The sequence below is a fragment of the Macrobrachium rosenbergii genome, chromosome 26 (assembly GCF_040412425.1).
Source record: "Macrobrachium rosenbergii isolate ZJJX-2024 chromosome 26, ASM4041242v1, whole genome shotgun sequence".
NCBI classification, from domain to species: Eukaryota; Metazoa; Arthropoda; class Malacostraca; order Decapoda; family Palaemonidae; genus Macrobrachium; species Macrobrachium rosenbergii.
Window position 1 is genome coordinate 37,628,536 of NC_089766.1, and position 20,634 is coordinate 37,649,169.

General features: G+C 35.8%; 1 protein-coding gene across 2 annotated transcripts in view; it reads right to left on the minus strand.

The window, feature by feature from the left end:
- Positions 1–14,517: 14,517 nt before the first annotated feature.
- LOC136853128 (uncharacterized) overlaps positions 14,518–20,634 on the minus strand; it is a 79,939-nt gene continuing 73,822 nt past the window's right edge. The window contains exons 6-8 of one of the 2 annotated variants that reach the window (XM_067128426.1): positions 17,897–18,074; positions 16,362–16,498; positions 14,518–15,750 (exon numbers count right to left, since the gene is read on the minus strand). In XM_067128426.1, coding sequence (XP_066984527.1) covers positions 15,395–15,750; positions 16,362–16,498; positions 17,897–18,074 — 671 coding nt within the window. In that variant the 3' untranslated portion in view covers positions 14,518–15,394. The remainder of the gene's footprint in view (positions 15,751–16,361; positions 16,499–17,896; positions 18,075–20,634) is intronic. The other variant, XM_067128428.1, reaches the window with a different exon arrangement.

Consider the following 20,634-nt stretch of genomic DNA (forward strand, 5'->3'; position numbering starts at 1 on the left):
TTCCTGTTTAGAATTCTAAAATAAATTTAGGGTCCGCCGCTGTACAAGATATTGTAGTAATTGGGCCATTTACTGACTAAAAGGACGCTAACTTTCCTTTATTAAGAAAGGGACAGACGTGGAAAGCATATTTTCCACAATTTCCTTCCCACTCGCGAAGCGATGCGAGATAATGCGCTCATATTTCAGCAGCCCTCTCCTCAGTTTCCTTGTTGACTGTCAAAAAGCCCCTTTTTAAATTCGAGCCAAAATCTAATTCACAGACGAGCATGAATCTAATTTGTTTTGATGTTGTATCTTATATTGTAAACTTTATGCGCTGTGCAACCGTCCTGTTTCAGCAGTATATAAATAAACAGACGCAGTCAAAAATCCTAAACCAAGAATTCTGAGAAAATAAGGTAGCCAATCTCAGCCTCGCTCAGGAAGAACATTTAGTTTTCATTTTCTTATTTGAATGATTTGTAGGAATTTTTTATATCAAACGTTCTTATAATGGAAAAATGAAAGAAATAAAAAACAGTACCTCATAATGAGAATAAAATCAACAGGAACTCGAAATGAGTGCTTTGCCGGAAACAGTTATGTATTTCAAGTTATAAGTAAAGCTGCAAAGTATTAAGAATCTATTCAGGTTAAGGAGAAATTATCCTAAATGGCCATCAAAAAAAAAAAAAAAACTTCGGCAAAACTAAGACTGTTGAAACTAAGACTGTTGATTAGACAGATATCACTTAAAGTTCTTGTTCCGAGATAATATTTTACTTGATGAAACTGAATATTTGACAAGTAAACTTTCTTTTTCCATTTTTAGAGGTATGTGAAGTTTAATGCTACCAGAAACATTCGCAAGGTTTTTTTAAATGCAGAAGTGATTACACTAGTGTCACATCTCTCTCCCTGTATATACAAGTATGGAATAATTCACAAGGATTCACGTATCAACAGAGGTGACTGCATGAGTGCCATGTGCCTTAAATCTATAGTTCTACCATCGCTGGAAAAGTTACGGTTTTATTTTTCTAACACTGATAGATAAAATTTACACCCTTGCCAAAAGGTGTACTGCACTGTTACCTCTCGTTATTTCTTTTTTAACAATGAACTTTCAGTATCAAGACAGGGGTTCATGGAACTCGCTTCGCTGATCATCAGCCTCCACATACTGCACATATGCCTTCATGAACTTTCAAGTATGTACCAGTATTCCTTCTTTTCTTGTCCTCTCAAACAGTGGTCTTCCTGTCAGTTGGCATTGATGGCAATGTTCGAAAATTCAAAACTGCGTGTAATGTTAAATTAAAGTGGTCTGCCTCAGCATTTCTCATGTTCTTTGCTATGCATATATTTAAAAATGGATGTATTTATGTATGTTTGTTTGTGTGTGCTTGTATGTATGTTCCAGCATAACTCTGAAAAACATTGAGGAATTTCAACCAAAGTCGGTGTACATATGAAATACTATCGGGAAAGGAATACTGCGGGGGTAAGACATCACTAGCACCAAATGGCACCAAAAGGGGGTGGGGTGGGGGCATCCCCTGAAATGGGCTGATTCTGCCCGTAGACTTAGTAATTAAATAAACTTTACAGGTCCAGCTTACCTCATTTCGGTATACATAATATTATGACTTAATATCTGGAAAAGAATACTGTGGGGGTAAGGCATCAGTGGCACCAAAGAGGGTGGGGGTGGGAAGGGGATGACATGTAAAAATAACCATAAGCGACAGATATTAGTGTCTAATCCATAGGTTTTTAGGTCGCTGAGATGAATAGTGACACTTGCAATGCCCTTCAAGTCCAAGTTCAGCCCCGATAGGAAGTGGGGTGAGAAGGGGTGAGAAATAAAATTTCAAAAATGTTGGGGAATGTAATTAGAAAGGGAGAGGGAGTAACAGTTTTCATCCCACGGATACCACCCATTCCAACGGATCTCCCGTTTAACTTTAAGAGATTGTAATTTCCAGTGAGACTTGCATTCTCGATCACAATCAAAAAGGCACAGGGACAGTCTACTAAGTACTGTAGAGTGGATTTCAGATCGTCATGTTCTCCCACGGACGACCTTATGTTGCTTGCTTAAGGATGGGTTCACCCAAGAATTTATTTATTCTTGCTTCTGATGGTTAAACTAAAAATGTTGTTTATAATCAAGTTTTGTGTTAAAGTAGTATTATAGTGAATTTGTGAAAGATTTTACTTTATAATTTGTATACTTTATTTATATTCTTAAAAACCTATAAATAAAAATTCTTTGATATTACACTATAGATAGACTTGATTCCGTTTCCCGTCTAATAGACGGTTGGGATAAATAAATATCTGGGTGTGTTCTACGTTCTCTGTGTGTTCTACAATTGGAGTTTTTACCGTGCAATGCTGAGAACGTCAGCTAGTGTGTGTGTCTGTGTGTGTACATATATATATATATATATATATATATATATATATATATATATATATATATATATATATATATATATATGTATATATATATATATATATATATATATATATATATATATATATATATATATAAATTATATATATATATATATATATATATATATATATATATATATATATATATATATATGCTTTGGTGTGTTCTACATTCTGGGTGTGTTCTACAATTGGAGTTTTTACCATGCAATGCCTAGAACGTCAGCTAGTGTACATATACAGCATATATGTAATCTAATAGCCACAATGCCTTCTTAACTTCTCGAATTCTTCGCGATTTTTTGGTATGCTCGTACCTACGAAGTCGTAAGATCAAACGCAAGAAATTGAAGAGACACTGATGGCCGGGTTCGTTTCCCACGACCGGCCATCACAGTCTCTTCAATTTCTTGCATCTGAATCTTACGGCTTCGTAGTTACAAAGCATATCCAAAAAGTGCGAAGAATTGAGAAGTTAAGAGTATGTATATATATATATATATATATATATATATATATATATATATATATATATATATATATATATATATGTATATATATATATATATATATATATATATATATTGTATTTTACTTATTTCCACCAGTATTCAGATTTATATAATCATTTCTTGGTCTATCTGCAGTAACTTAAAAGGACATGCGCATCATTGAAGTTATTTTTGCATTTTTTGCAGAATCTCGTTTCCTACATACAAATAAGTTATTTGGTAGGAATCCAAAGTCTATTTGCGTACATTCGAATAAGATGGAATTAAGCCACAAAGAGGCCAACAACATCAGCAGTGGTGTCATGACAAAATTAGTGAAGACGATATTTCGATGATGGATCAGCTGTCACGTACATGTCATAGAGGCAAGTTCATTGTGTCAGTCACTGAAAGGCCAAAGGGGCTCAGTACTCATCGTGATTAAAGTCTGTGTACTGCACACTTTACTAAAGTGCAGGGATCGAAATGCACATTAGGAAAGTTTATTTGATATAAAGATGCACGTATCCGTAAGGTATGGGCAAAAGGCTAGTTTTAGTTTTATGTAAAAGAAAACTATTGAGATGGCCATTTGTCAGTCCGTCCGCACTTTTTCTGTCCGCCCTCAGCTCTTAAAAACTACTGAGGCTAGAGGGCTGCAAATTGGTATGTTGATCATCCACCCTCCAGTCATCAAACATAACAAATTGCAGCCCTCTAGCCTCAGTAGTTTTGATTTTATTTAAGGTTATAAAATTAGCCATGATCGTGCCTGTGGCCACGCTATACGACAGTCCACCACCGGGCCGTGGCTGAAAGTTTCATACCCCGCGGCTCATACAGCATTATACGCTGGACAGAAAACTCGATGGCGCCGAATTTTTTCGGCGCCTCTTTTACTTGTTTATTTTTACCTCGAGAAATGAACGAAATTGGAGAAAAGCTGTTTGACCTCTCGGAAATAATTACCACTGACTCACAGACGACTGCGATTCTTACGAAGTGGCTATTCCCTTGTTATCCAGAACGTGGATTCTTATACTTTGACGGCAATAAACCGGTAGTAAGGCTGTGAACACAAAATTCACCTGAACCTCGAATTGGCAGCTTTTTTTCTCTCTCTATGCTGAAAGCGCCACTTGCGGTGTGTATGTGTGTGTGTGTGAGTGAGTTGTTGGGGGGGGAGAAGTATACATACGCGGAGTGGCTCTCAGGCCATGTCGAATTTGACTTGTTTGCTGAATTCTGGGCAAAGTTTGTGGAGCATGGAAAGCAACGCCGTGTGCAGCGGGCCAGAAGCGACGGGAAGCGTGGAGTGTGTAAACAAAAATGAGTCAAACACTACAAGTTTGTTTACAGTTATGTGCAGTTCAGGTGAAACAAGATGGGCATAATAGTGAGCAGTGAGTTGGAATATGGACAAGTCGGTGGTAAATTGTTTTTGCGAGATGTCAAACATCTTTCATTTCTCGAGATGAAAATCAAAACTAGTCTTCTGCATATACCTTACGGGATAGATATCTGTTTTCTGTTTTGGTTTCGTCTTTTAAAGAATTTATCCAATACACGTGCATCATTATATCAAATAGATCATTTTCTCTAACGTGCATTTTGATATATGCACTTTTGTAAAGTGTGCAGTACATAGACTTTAATCGAGATGATTACTATGCCTCTTTGGCCTTTCAGTGACTGACACAATGAACTTGCTTCTATGCATTGCACGTGACAGCTGATCTGTCATCGAAATGTTGTATTCACTAATTTCTTTTCAAGGCACCACCGTTGAAGTTGTTGGCCTCATAGTGGCTTAATTCCATCTTATTCGAATATACACAAATACACTGAATTCCTATCAAAGAACTTATTTGTATGTAAGACACGGGATCCTGAATAAAAATGCAAAAATTATGAAAAGTAGGCCCACTTAAGTTACACAGATGTACCTAGGAAATGATGATATAAAACTAAGCAAGAATTACTGTTAAACGCATACGAACAACCACTGAAAGAAGATGGAAATTATCTAACATGACACGGGATTCTGAGCTTCATAAGTATTTCTGCAACTGATAAAAGTCATTATGTAGTAAAAACAAAATAAAAAAAAAACACGACTTACTCAGAACACATAAAATTGTTTTCTAGCCCTAAAATGTTGCATACGTGTGATTAGAGACAAACGAATCTCGGCAATAACTTAAATTATGTTGCTGGTTTTATGAGAGTAAGCAGAAATCACGACATAAGAATACAGTGGGTTAAGCCTCTGGTACAAGGCCGGGGAGGGTAATTCAGCAGTAGCTCTTTAAAATTCCGTCGTGAGATCAGAGAACTCGCCTTTAACAAAGCCCGGTTGTATTTTGTGGGATCCATGTGTACATCGATGTATACTATAGAATGTTGCAAAATAAATATTTAAAAAGAAAGATTATGTATTATCTCTGTACTTTTCTTGTGTGCACCTAATGAAGAAGCTAAGCATTCGAAATGGAGTCACATGGTTTTCGTTTTCAAAGTGATGACGAAGGGAGTATCTCATTTCCAACATTTTTTCTTAATAGGTTTATTCCTTTTATCACATTCAGCAGTGTATTGATAACAACGCTAAAAACCATATATCCATCGTCGGGCTCTGACTTCGAGTTATCGCGAAGCTGGTCTTGGGTAAAAACAGTATAGGACAGGGGTAAGTGCCACTGGAGGACAAACTGAAGTAACAGTTTTCTTAAATCTTCGGACACATATTGCTCAGTAATGTGGCACCTGGTAACTCTAGGAAGGGGGCGGAGCTTCAGAGTGTTAGGGAACGGCAGCGCTGCAAGCAGAGTCAGAGGCAACGCTTATTGACGAGGAGGAAGAGCCCGCGCAAGAATGTAGAGCACGGTCACATCGGAGCCGTGGAGGACGGTCGCGACACGTTAGTCGAAGTTGATCAGAAGTGTAGACATGCCATCATTAAATTTGTTAAGAATATTATTTTTATTTGAAAATACTAACGTGAAGTTAGATGAAACACTCGTCAAAAAAAGCCTGGATCCATGATTTTAATTTTAACGAGAAGAATGTTACGAAGTGAATTTTGTACTCTTATGTAACAGACTCTAATGTATGTTGACAAATTTATTGCTTAGCAAACTTTGAAGAGGCTGAATAAACCTGTAATACACTTCAGAGAACCCATTTCTCCTGAAGGGAAACGTTCGGAAACCAGCCTTTTTTTTTCTTTTTTTCCTTTATTAAGCATACTGCATCGTGTGTGACGAGAACCGGCAAGGTTTTTATTTGGCGAGACATCAAATTGCCCCGCTCCTTAAGTGTGGCCACCCATATAAGAATGGTTAAGTTTCATAATTAGCTGCTTCCAGTATGGCCGCACCCTTTGTTTGCTTGATTTCCTGCGACTTTAAATTATAAAAATTCCACAGCAATAAGCCCTACACTATTCGCTCAAGTTATATCTGTAGCGACAGTTCAGGTAAAATATCAATCATTCTTTTGCAAAACCTATCGTGTAACCGTGCTCATAAATACGTTACGATGTTAAATAATGAACGAAGTGTTTAAAAATTTGGGCAACTACCAAGGAAAGGCTTGTCGAACAATGTAGGAATGTGGGCAATGTTATGACAGGAGGGAGAGCAAACTCTGGATTTGTGTGAACATAGGTTACAAGCTCCTCCCAGCATAGAGAACACGCTTGCGGGTTTTGCTAGATTTATTGAACCTGCCTTAGCTGTCAAAACATTTACTGCCAATGAAGCCCAGCTCACTTTTAAAACTTTGAAATACAAGCATAAAATATGTGTACAGATTAGACCAATTATCATTACCACTAATGATGGTGTAATAATAGTCTTGTTCTTAAAGGAAAACGAGTAAATATTGTCGTCGTGATTCTCAGCACCGCAACCAGAATCCACACTCTATCTTCCAAATCTCTGTGAACGAATCTTTCTGAGAAATTCTAACTACTTCGTGCTTATATGGCGCTATTAAGTATTTAAATGTTTTGATTTTGCAGATTTAATATGTATGATAAAATCTGCATTGCATAGTTACATTCTATAGCAAATTTAGCGAGATTGTCTTTTCGGTAGAATAATGGGAAATTTCATGAACGAAAGCTAATGAAAACTATTACTGTACTCGACGTATGTTGCCGGGGGTACAAGAATGCATTCCTCTTTTTATCGTGCTAAATACAGCAAAAGCTGATCATCATCGAAACTGTATTTAATCCGGATAAAGGAAATTCAAAAGGCTATTTTAGGAGATGCATTTTAAGTTGCGCTTTTTTCTATGGTGTGCTGATTTGACCTCGCGCTGGATAACAATAATGAAAGCTAATAAATTATGAAGAAAAGATCAACCTAACTGAAAATCTCGTACACTTTTCGATGTGCAATATAATTTTTAAGAGGGTAAGGTGTTTTATTTTATGTTACAGTTTTTTAGTATGTAAGTTATTGAATTTTGTCATTTAATCAATAATGAATAAGGAGTCGCGGCTAAGTCTTACAATTCGATATATTAAGAGAATTGGCTGCGTTTCTCTCTCTCTCTCTCTCTCTCTCTCTCTCTCTCTCTGAACCCGTTTGTTATTCTCTCTCTCAGTTCTTCATTGGAGGGGTGGGTAGAGCTCTCGGCTAGCACGCTGTTGTCCCAGCGTTCGACTCTCCGGCCGGCCAATGAAGAATTAGAGGAATTTATTTCTGGTGATAGAAATTCATTTCTCGTCATAATGTGGTTCGGATTCCTCAATAAGCTGTAGGTCCCGTTGCTAGGTAACCAGTTGGTTCTTAGCCACGTAAAATAAATCCAATCCTTCGGGCCAGCCCTCTCTAGGAGAGCTGTTAATCAGCTCAGTGGTCTCGTTAAACTAAGATATACTTAACTTATTCTCCCACTCTCTGTCTGAATCCGTTTGTTATTCTCTCTCTCTCTCTCTCTCTCTCCCTCTCTCTCTCTCTCTCTCTCTCTCTCTCTCTCTAAGCATCTGTTTGTTATTCTCTTGTGTCCTTTCCCAGCATTTTATCCTCTCAACCTCTGTCTGCGAGTAAAAACACTCCAGAGTGTTGCCATGACAAACTGCCAATTACTGTTAATTTCCCAGTAACAAGAGTTGAAACATAGTTACGTACATTACAGTTTTCTCAATTCATAAACAGTATACGGTTTAATTTCTCGACATTAAGGCAATTCCCATAAAATTGCATTGGCTTATGAGAAAATATAAGACAACGATTACAGCCACATTTAACCTTAACTGCTGAAAACTTTTAACATTAGCCTCTTCTCATGCCTACACCCAAGACTCATCAACTATGCCCCAAACTAGCTAACATTCACTTTTCATATTGCACGCGCACTCTTGCTTCCAACCAATTCTATAGGTCTTAATTCCCTTCTTCCTAACACTTAAGGATTGTAAACTCTGTTCAGCATCATCATCCTAACATTTTTCAATAAGACTGAATCAGTTCAAAACGATGATTCATCTTTTTAACTACACTAATCCTTTTTACAATACCTTATGCGTCCTCTATATCTTGCCACACCTGTATATTTCATTGGTATCATGTATTTATTATTTTTTTCTGTTCTGTAGAATTTCCCTCATTCATTAGTAGTTACAATCGAGAGGAAAATCTTAATATCCAATATTTCAGGGGAGTTTATTTAATAATGGCATATTCACGCAGTTACTGTTTTTGCTAAACTTGGGGTTTTATAATTACCGAAGAAATTAGAGTATGTATTATATTCATTAGTTTCAGAGTTATAAAGAAGGTAATATCAGATCTGGCCTTGAATTGGCCGACCAATTATTACAGCTTCATGCTGGAACTCCTCTCTCTCTCTCTCTCTCTCTCTCTCTCTCTCTCTCTCTCTCTCTCTCTCTCTCTCTCTCTCGTTCTTTTCGTTTTTCGTGCGTTTTAGTCTAAGGGCATAGTACTTTAAACAGCCTCTTTTGAAGAAGCCAAATAAAGTTCGTCTCACTGTGTGATATCAGCCCCTCAGATGAGCTGTTTAACCTCAGTACTGTAATTGTGATTTTCAGTGATATATCGCATTGTGGCCTTTTGATTTTAGGAATATTGCTATCGTCCGAGGGGGCCAGTCTCAATCCCCAATGGATCATGACAACTTGTACGCTTTATTGATCATTTGTTCGTTTTCCTGCTAAGGGCCACACTGTTCCCAATACTGTTTATGACATCGAGTTGCAGTGGCTGAAACCTTTTCTCAGAGGTTACAGGGAAAAACATTTGTGGCAATAATATATATATATATATATATATATATATATATATATATATATATATATATATATATATATATATATATATATATATATATATATATATATATATACATATATATATATATATATATATATATATATATATATATATATATATATATATATATATATATATATATATATATATATATATATATATATATATATATATATATATATATATATATATATATATATATATATATATATATATATATATATATATATATATATATATATATATATTATATATATGTTCCCATTCTAGGGGTGAACCACACTCATTGAGAGTATAAATAAAACTACCCGATTTTAAAGCATCTTACAATCTAAGAAGATCATTAGAATTTTGAGCTACAGTAAGCTCCTCTTACTTGAAAAGTATCATTTCAGTAGATGAAACCTATTCAGATGGAACAAGCACACCAAAGGGGCCATTGACTTGAATCCAAAAAATGTTGGTTTCAACTACCCACTGCAGACCCCACGCTGCAGCGATAACTGATCATGATACAGAGCCAGTGATTTTTCATCGCCCTGGGGGGTGGACGCAAACCCTCGACATCTGAGTGGCATGTCACAACACTAACCATTATACCAGCGGAGCAGGAGTTTAATATAGTTTGAAACTGTAGTGATTTCCAGATTGAAGACTCCTTAAGAACGGAATTTTATTTGTACTGCCTATATCTCTTTGGTGGCTTAATGATGTGCTCTCGTGTTTTCTGGATTGTTGATAGTTCGGATATTGAATTGACCATTTCCATTATAATGCACTTTTTTATGCTGCTCGATATCCATCACTGGTTATGAGTTGCTGTATTTTCTGTAGATCTTTGATGGTGATTTTGTATTATTTCCATGCCTGGGGTCGTATTACTGATCACCATATTACTTTCTTGGAGTATGATTCTATGCATGAGAACATTGTGCTATGTATACACTATTGGCTCCAAACTGATGTAGGCTTTGTCTGGGAGGTTTATTTCCTGATGCTGAGCAAAATAGCTCACTAAGCAGCCTGTCTCTTATTTACACTGTGGAACGCGAGAGAAAAATATAGAATGGGAGTGTTTATTATGTTGCCATTTTAGAAAAGTGAAATCTTGTTAGATATCACCACATATTGGTGTGCAATTAAGTGAAAGGGCAAGTCTTTGGCAAAAAACAAAAAATGGCAACAGACATACTTCAGAAGATGAAAAGAATTCCCTTCCCATTTAATGATACATTCCTAAACATTCCAGAATAATCAGATGAAAAAGGCTTGGCAAACCTCACAGAAAATGCAGATGATCAAATAAACTCTCCCATAGACCATGAAAATGAGAGACTGTCCTTTGTCGTTTATCAATTGGATATACATGCGACCTGTGGATACTTTGTGGTTGAGCATCCCTAACCATTCTGTGACGTCTGATAAGTGCTTTGACTGTGAGGCTTCTTGTTGGTATAGTGCCCCAGACTTGATGACTTGAGAGGTTGTTTCCTCTGATTGGCTTGATCATGAGGATAATTATTTCCCCACACAATTATTCTCGGAGAGGGTAGTGCTCATAATAAAAGAAGAAGCTGTTTTTTTATGTAGAATTTCAAGTTTTGGTGCATATTCTTATGTGGAAGACATACAACCATTCATAGAGTATGGATCAGTGAGCGAATGTTTCATCAAAAATACAAAGTATTTTAAGGTATTTTTTTTCCTTTTATCCCAAATTATTTATTTACAATATTCATGGCTGTGTTCGCTGCGATCAGTCAGTCAATCTACCATTTAAAGGAATATCATATTCCAGCTATTGATTTAACCTCTGGTGGCTGGTCATCGTGGGCGAAATTGCGTAATCAAGATGTTCATATGTTGGGTAGAAGTGGGGATTATGGTAGGGTTTACTGATCCTCTGATGAATAAAGTTTAAATACACACTAATTTTACATTCATTAACATGCAGTTACTATATATTAGAACTGTCCATTCGGTGAGTTTGCCACTTCTCTTGTTTTAGAATTGGTCTTAAGTTTATTTCATTAATATTGCCTACCAGTGCCCACTTATAAATTCATGGTATTAGCTTCATTGCCAGTGTCTAATTCCTGAATCTTCCCTTTGTAAGGACAGTTTCTCTTGACAACAGCAATGCATCTCTCCAGCAAGTTTTTGATCCGCATTCCTCACATTTAACAAAATCCCCCGTAAAGGGGGTACTGCCGTCAGTGCACGTCATTAGGTGCGCTGTAGGCATTACATAAGGTTCTTTGCAGCGTCCCTTCACCCCATAGCTGCAACCGTTTCATTCATTTTATTGTACCACCTCTCATATTCTCCTTAATTCTATCTTACTTTCCACCTTCTCCTAACAATTGATTCATAGTGAAACTGCGAGGGTTTCCTCCTGTTACACCTCTTAAACCTTTATTGCCAATTTCCATTTCAGCGCTGAATGACCTCATAGGTCCCAGCGCTTGGCTTTTGACCTAAATTCTATTTTCTCTTATCTTTTGTTAACAAAATCCCCGGTTTCTCTCCTCCGTGAATTTCTTCAAATTTTGTTTGTTATCTTGTAAGAGACTGAGTCAGAATTTTTCCTCTTCAAATGCTCATCAGTGAGCGGACGTCCGGCAGTTTATATCAGCATTTAGATGATTGCTGTTCGGTCACCCCCTGGATGCAAATGCCTTGTTTTTGCTCTCGAGGACAGTTGTTTGTGAGACCCCTGTGGGAAATTCAGTTCACTTTGTTGGTATATTTCTTGCTGAAACTATCACGGAGGGTAATTTATCTTCATGATTGCTTTCAGAGGACCAGAAAAAATCGCCATGCAGCAGATTAAAAAAAAAAAAAACTGCCTGAAAGCTACATCACACGGCGAAATTATTTTCATAAATACATACACATACATAATACACACACACACACACACACACACACACACACACACACACACACACATATATATATATATATATATATATATATATATATATATATATATATATATATATATATATATATATATATATATATATATATATATATATATATATATATATATATATATATATATATATATATATATATATATATATATATATATATATATATATATATATATATATATATATATATATATATATATATATATATATATATATATATATATATATATATATATATATATATATATATATATGTGTGTGTGTGTGTGTGTGTGTGTGTGTGTGTGTGTGTGCGCGCGTGTACATATATCTTGAAAATTGAGTGATGTCGTGCCTGTAAGGGCGGGGGGCAGGGGGCGGGGAAGGCAATTAAAAGGTTGAAGAATGAAAAAAACATTCTGCAGTACAGTGGAGAATATGCGTTCAAGATGTTTAGGGTAGGTCATGGTGAAGGAAAGGTAAGAATAAGGTCATGAGGGGTAATGGGAACAGGTAAATTGAGTAATGAAAGTCAGTATGCAGGGTGGAAGAAGAGTAGTGACTCATTTATAAAAGTATTTGAGATTAAATGCAATGGATGATAGAAGGATGAGAAGGTAGGTGAAGAAAGGAAAGTGGTAGGATTTACGCAGAAGATACAATATGTAAGAGAAATCCAGTGTTTATCGAAGTCAAAGTTACGACTTATAAAAGGATTGTTAAAAATTTTAAGATTTGTAGAAAAACGGGTAAAAAGATTAGATCAGATAATTCTGATATGGGTTGGTCATGTGGAGAGAACAGAGCTCCAGATGTTAGTGGAAAGAGTGCATAATTTGAAAGCGAGAGTATGAAGGAGAGGAAGACCTTTAAAAGTGTTTGACAGATGTTGTAGAAGAAATGCGGGAGCAGAATGGCGTTCATACTCTATAAGCAAGAAGATGCGTATAACACAGAGACGAATGTGTGCTGCTTATGAACCTTCTCAGTGGAAGCTTGATTTGGCGGAAGTTTTCTGTCCAGGGTCTTACCCTTGACGTTTGCCTTGTTTTGTATGTTACTTGTTACGCCTTGTTTGATTGTCACCGTCCTGTTTTTAATTTACATCCTAAGGGAATCGAGAGTTTTACCTTTCGCAGTAAAGCAAAAATCCTACTTTCCTTACCGATCTTGTTTTTACACAGCTTACACCATGTCTTGATCATAGGCGGACTGCTTGACACTGAAGGTGAAACGCCCAATCCCAAGAGCTGATGACACAGTTTAACTTTAAAACAAATCATAAACAAGATACAATACGTGAAAAGCCATATATTTTTAAACAAAATATTTTAAACACGGGTTTTTAATATACAGTACAAGGAATGACAAACGTAATAAAACGCGTATGTCCAGTGTAAAGGGATATTTTATTAAATGTTTTCTTCACATTAAATATTGCACAAATATTTCAACGTTATTCTCCAGCCTTCCTTTCAAATGTTAACTGAAAAATAGAAGGCGCCCCCTTTCCATTTTCACGAGTTACTCTTATTCCGTATATTGTAACTGTAGATCACTTTCTTTACAGACAAATGTGAATATTTCTTCATGAAATATTTTTAGTAAAACGTACAAACAAAACCTGACAGTAAGAATGGATAAATTGTTTGCCAAATAAAACGGTACATCATACACATTCCTTCTTGTTGAATGTTTACTGTTTATTTCAGTGCGTTAATGAGCAGGTAATGATATTAATGAGTAGATTTACAACCGTATAAAGACGCGTTCTGTTCAATACGACTTCATATTCTATAACGTTCAGATGTGCCCAGAAACTACAGCAGCTACCATCTCCAAAGTGGGGTAGTGCCGTTAGTGCACCACGCCATGTGGTGCACTGTAGGCATTACTTAAGGTTCTTTGCAGCGTACCTTCGGCCTTTAGATGCAACCCCTTCCGTTCATTTTACTGTACCTCCTTTCATATTACTTTCCTTCAGTCTTAATTCCACCCTCTCCCATCAACTGGTTCGTAGTGCAACTGCGAGGTTTTCCTCCTGTTACACATTTAAAACTTTAACTGTCAATTTCCGCTTCAGTGCTGAATGACCTCATTGGTCCCAGTGCTTGGCCTTTGACCCAAATTCTTTATATTCAATTCAGCTTTTGTAGCTGAAGTTACGCACCCACTACTTGAAAGTATGACACAGCATCACAGAAATACATGGAACAAAAGGATGTAGTACAAAGGAAGGATATGTCGTTGAACAGGTCTTTTTCAGTAACTGACTCAAAAGCTGACATGGCACAGTAATTAACATTCTCGATTTTAATTAACCTGCTTGCCTGAAGGCGTCGTCACAAAACAATCATATTTTTTTTTTATATTTCATTTTATATTATTTAGTACCTTGCCGCAAAAATTTGCATTGTATAGCCAACACCGGAGACAAAACTGAAGTTGCATGTGCTTTTGCTGGCTATTCAAATGCAAAGTTTGACGGAAAGAGGCTTAAAATGCCGAAAATGTGCCGCTTTAGACACCGCCTTAGTGATCCAAACGTAGCTTAGTTAGTTTCCTCTTTCTCCTGAGACCTTACAGCAGAGCCTCTTGATTCCTCTCAGTAGTGTCTGTGATAAAGAAGGGCATGGGGTGACTGATTCCGATTATTGAGTTCCATCTGTGCAAACGAGAGGAATATTTCCGTGGCAATTTCTCAATAGGCTTCATTTCTGCGAATGATTATTTTTAGAATATGATCTACACTTCATATATAAAATCAGACACGCACCTCCATTTTGAGATAACTGATAGTATCCGCACACTAACATGGCTGTATTCATTACATTTTTTAACAGTGGATATATACACAACCCCAATGACATCACAGAAGCTCAAGTATGTTTAATATATGAATGACGAACACCGAAAGGGACCAGCAGGGAAATTCGGGGGAAACGATCCGTAGGTAACCACATAATGCACAAAAACTTCTTTAATGTTAAACGATGGTGTCTTCAGCGGCTCCGATAAACTACAATAACGAAACTTCAATGCGTTTTCGATTATCCAAACGTTGTTAATAAAATGAAGGCACTATTTCGTGGCTATAGGTTTCCATCGAAGTCATTTCAGAAGGATCGTGATGCAAAATATTACATACCACACAGTAGAATTAGCGTCCATGAATACGTGTATCATAAATGCTTATACTTTTATATATAAAATCAATGGGCTTCCCTACACATTATCATCTTGCGAGACACACTCTCGCCTTCCTGGACCGCAGCTGGTGGCCAGAGGCAGGGTGCAGCCGCGTTCCCAGACAAGCAAACAACTGTGGTTCGAGCTCCGTCAAGAATAGCCTTGGAACTCCCTTGACGAACCTGCTGATGACTGAGCAAGCGAATGCCACCGTTTGTACACACGAGTAGCAGTGGGAGTCGAAATCCACGCTTGCTAATGCTGAAGCTGGGTAACACGAGGAGAGCAAACTGAGGAGAAACAGGTAGAGCCAAGAGCTGCGAGAGAGATGACTTGAAAAGCAGCCGCTGGTGGTCGGAGTCTCCGGCAGGGCGTCGTGCTGCATGGCTTGGGAATTCTCACCTGGGGGCAGACGTTATCGAAATGCTTATTAGGGCGAGGAACTCATTCATGACTGAAAGTCATTACCATTGCACTGGCTGACATTCCATGTATGCTGAAACATTTCCTGATAATGAAGTGAATTGGACAGAATACAGAATTTTTCTCATACAACCACTCATTCAAATCAGGTTATTTTACGATGAACAGTAGAATTTTATATTACGAAAACATCACTTGCCTCACAAGTCACAGTTTTATCTCTTTGAAATGAAGCTCTTATGAAATATTGCATATTAAACCTTTCTTCTTTACATTTGACTAAGCTTAAAATGTGATAGAACAAGGGTAAACGGATATTTTCAGTGAATGTTGAAAATTTATGGCACACAGACACAATTCACTAAAGCAGTGAAGTGCATAATTTTAGGAAAATAAAGGGTGATTAAACACGACTAAAATAGTTGTAACTCTTAATATCCTATGTGTTTTTGACATTGCAGCACGAAGTAATTAAAGGTCAGGTTAGTTATAGGAAACTTGAACCTTGGACCACCAATACTTGCATCAATGGAATTAAGTCTTTGACAACTAAAGCAGAGAACCCCATGAAGTGAGATTTTGCATCATACCTGCTATGACGTGGACAGTGACGTTGTCACTTGTGTAGTTGCTGTACCAGCAGGAATAAACTCCGGAGTCAGCGGGCGAGGCGTTTGCCACATACAGGCGACTCCTGATGTAGTCTGAATCTTTGCTTCCCTTTACGCTGCCGACAAAAGGGAAAATATGAAGGTACTACATGACAGAATACTAGAAAATAATCTACGTACATACACTATATATATATATATATATATATATATATATATATATATATATATATATATATATATATATATATATATATATATATATATATATATATGATAGCTTTCTCTTTAATTAGCACGTGACTTTTTTGTACTAAAATGTATTAGGTCAAAAATATCCTCTAAATGCGAATTATCTTTATCCTGGGAATGACTTACATCCGAAGGGAATTGTATGTGATGAGGGCATCTACCACTGCCAGGAATCGAACCTATGCCTTCTGGGTCTGATGCAAAAGTGACAGTAGACTTGTCCAGTTAGATTTCAGGAAAGATATTGATGGATATAGACTCTACTATACATATTACAAGAAGCGAAGTCAACCAGTCTCCACTATGAATGACTACCCGCTATGCTTGTGACAGGATACGTGCAGCTGAGTCGTAATTAACTTACAGTCTCTTGACAGTTTAATGAATAAATCCACAGTGATTCTTTACTGAACCCAAAACGCCAAAGTTCGAATCCTAGCATGGGCCAATGCATATATATATATATATATATATATATATATATATATATATATATATATATATATATATATATATATATATATATATATATATATATATATATATGTGTGTGTGTGTGTGTGTGTGTGTGTGTGTGTGTGTGTGTTTGTATGTATGTATATATAATTCCCTTTGGGTGTGAGTTATTTCAATAGTAGATGAATTCGATTTAAATGAATATTCGTCATTTAACGTTTTACATAAATGAATAAAGAAGAATGAATAAGGAAGCCATTCCCCTTTTTAGGGAGTAGGTCAAGAGGAAACAAAACCTATTCCTAACCATTTCCTAACCATTTATAACTTAACACTATTTACCATCAATTTTCATACTTTCCTGGATGCAATGGAAGGTGGCGTAGTGTATGGTCATGTGAAAATAATGGAAGATGATAGATTGAGGGAAAGGTGAATATTTCAAAAGTGATAGATGAGAGGAGGAGGTATACGTATGAAGGGCTGGACTGATGGGATGAGAGATGTATCAGAGAGGATGGGCCTTGCCATCCAGAAAGCACATTTTCCACCATCTAGTTATCACTCCTATCACTAAATATGACTGAACTTTACTCGCTTCCCCCAAACCTTCATTTTGAATTCTCCAACATGTCTAGACCATCTCCTGGAACTCTTGATACCTCTTCCCTGTGATTTTAATCTTTGACCATTGCTTTGTCATCCGTCTTTAGTTTACTGCCATATCGGACTTCCTAGCTCCACGTATACGAATATGACACAGAAAAATAAAACAGGAAGATCAAAATGCCCTCATAATGTCTCACCTTATGCCTCCCCTGGAAGTGTTGAAAGTGAGAGGGGTGTCACCCCGCCGCCAGGTAACACTTTCGTGAGGGAAAGGAACTTTCTCGATGATGCACTTGAGCTCAATCATACTGCCGCTGTTGTAGTGCTTGTCAACTACATCTCTCCCACGTTCGTCAACAACCCTCGCTACTGGTTCTGTTAGCATGGGCGAAAACTATTAGATTCATGGATACTACTTATGTATATATATATATATATATATATATATATATATATATATATATATATATATATATATATATATATATATATATATATATATATATATAAATATATGGACTAAATGGACATTCAAACTGGATGGTATCTAATGGAGTATTTATTCAGAAAAAGTTACCAAGTATCCGTACAATGATACTTGATAATGTGGACTGTTTGTCCAAGAAAGCTTGTAACTTTTTCTGAATAAATACTCCATTAGATGCCATCCAGTTTGAATGAGGTCCTTTAGTAATTCTACTAATGCACAGTACAATTGTGTAAATAATAAAGTTAATATATATATATATATATATATATATATATATATATATATATATATATATACATTTATATATATATATATATATATACATATATATAAATATATATATATATATATATATATATATATATATATATATATATATATATATATATATATATATTCATATATATATATATATATATATATATATATATATATATATATATATATATATATATATATATATATATATATATATATATATATTCATATATATATATATATATATATATATATATATATATATATATATATATATATATATATAATGTATATGCTTATATGTCACTAAATAGCGTGTGACAATATAATCAGCTAAGGCCACAGGAAAAATAAAAGAAAGGAATACCAAGCATACTAATAAGGAATTTTCCCAGAGTTTCTCAGGACTGCATTTACAGGGTTCCTTGCATGAGTTGCAAGTGTTTTTATATAGGACAATCTGGGAAGGGACTGGAGACAAGAATTAAATAACACAGAACGGGACAAATGTTGAATGCTTTATTTTTGCACTGTAATAATTTTAATCATATGATTCACTGGGAGGGGCAAAAGTTGTTTTATATTGTAAAAATATAATTCGTAGAAATGTTGTTGAATCTGCTTTGATTAAATATCACGGTGACTTATTAAATGTTCGCTATGGTATGTACAAACAAGACGCATTTCTTGTTAAAGGGATTTGTATGATTGTTTCTTTTTAATCACCTGTTGAGCTGTTCTGTACCTGCTGTACTGCTTTCAGCCGGATTTTGGATATTTGTGTTTCCATTTTTTTTTTAGCTTCTATGTTTACTTTGCTGGATATTCTCGGTGTTTTTAGCATTGTACCTCGAAAATGTGTTGAAGTAACACGAAAGCGCTTAGTACGCCTTTCTTTTATTTATCCTGTGGCCTTAGCTGAATAAATAAATATATATATATATATATATATATATATATATATATATATATATATATATATGTATGTATGTATGTATGTATGTATGTATGTGTGCACTTACATACACACACACACACATATATATAATATATATATATATATATATATATATATATATATATATATATATATATATATATATATATATATATATATATATATACATATATATATATATATATATATATATATATATATATATATATATATATATATATATATATGTAATGAAAACTTCTTAGATTTTCGCTCCAGGCAAGCTAGTTTAATAATGGACAAGGCAGCAAGAAAACTTGAAATCAACTCATTTTATTTACATATTGGAAGTCCATTTCCATCATCAGACTACAATAAAATCAATTTTCACAATCTTAAAACTCACTTGATTAAATAGCTAATTTGTTAATAAAATTCTAGTTACATAATGAGTCGTTCTGAAGGGTTGTTAAAGATGTGATTATGATGAGACTTTAGGCATGTATATCTAGGAAAAATGTAGTCCCTTAAAAATTTTTGAGACTCGATCATTAGGCAGGAGAAATTGTTTTGAGATTTGACTGTTGTTGATCTCCCACGTGGAAATATCAGCTCCCAAGTTGAGAAGGATGGCCTCTGTAACCTCTTGTCCATCCTGGCACGTGGGATGATGTGGCCCCAAGCCAGAGTGTGGCTTGTGTAGCCTCACTTTAGGAAAAATAAGGACTTGGGTTTCCCATATAAGAGGAAAAGACCAGCTCAGAAAATAGCATATATAGCAAGAACCCAGATAGCTTTGCTCTACCAACTACTCCCCTGTATTGGAACTGACATTTGAGAATACAGCCATTGGCTGCTGGGAGGAAGAAGCTAAGAAGAAAAGGGTACCAGTCATACTTCATTTATTACCGTAAACCTTCAATGAAATACTATTTTATACTTATGGAACTAGGTTGCTAAACAACTTGAGCAATCATCGCAGGCCCTGGAAAATATATCAAAAGATTAACACCAAACACCTGTGACAGAGAAAGTTCCTCATGAATGCCAAGGATAGGGCAATTCGCCTAACTTCATGAACCATCGCTCAGGGTATAGAGTCAGCATCCTTACCCAATGACTCATACATCCTGAAGCCAGAAAGAGACCTTGCTCTTAAATACCTCCTTATTGGGCCTGTTAGTACCAAAGAACAGGTGTTTGACACCCTGGTCTGAGGTGTCGATCTATGCAGGTTGTACCATAAAATT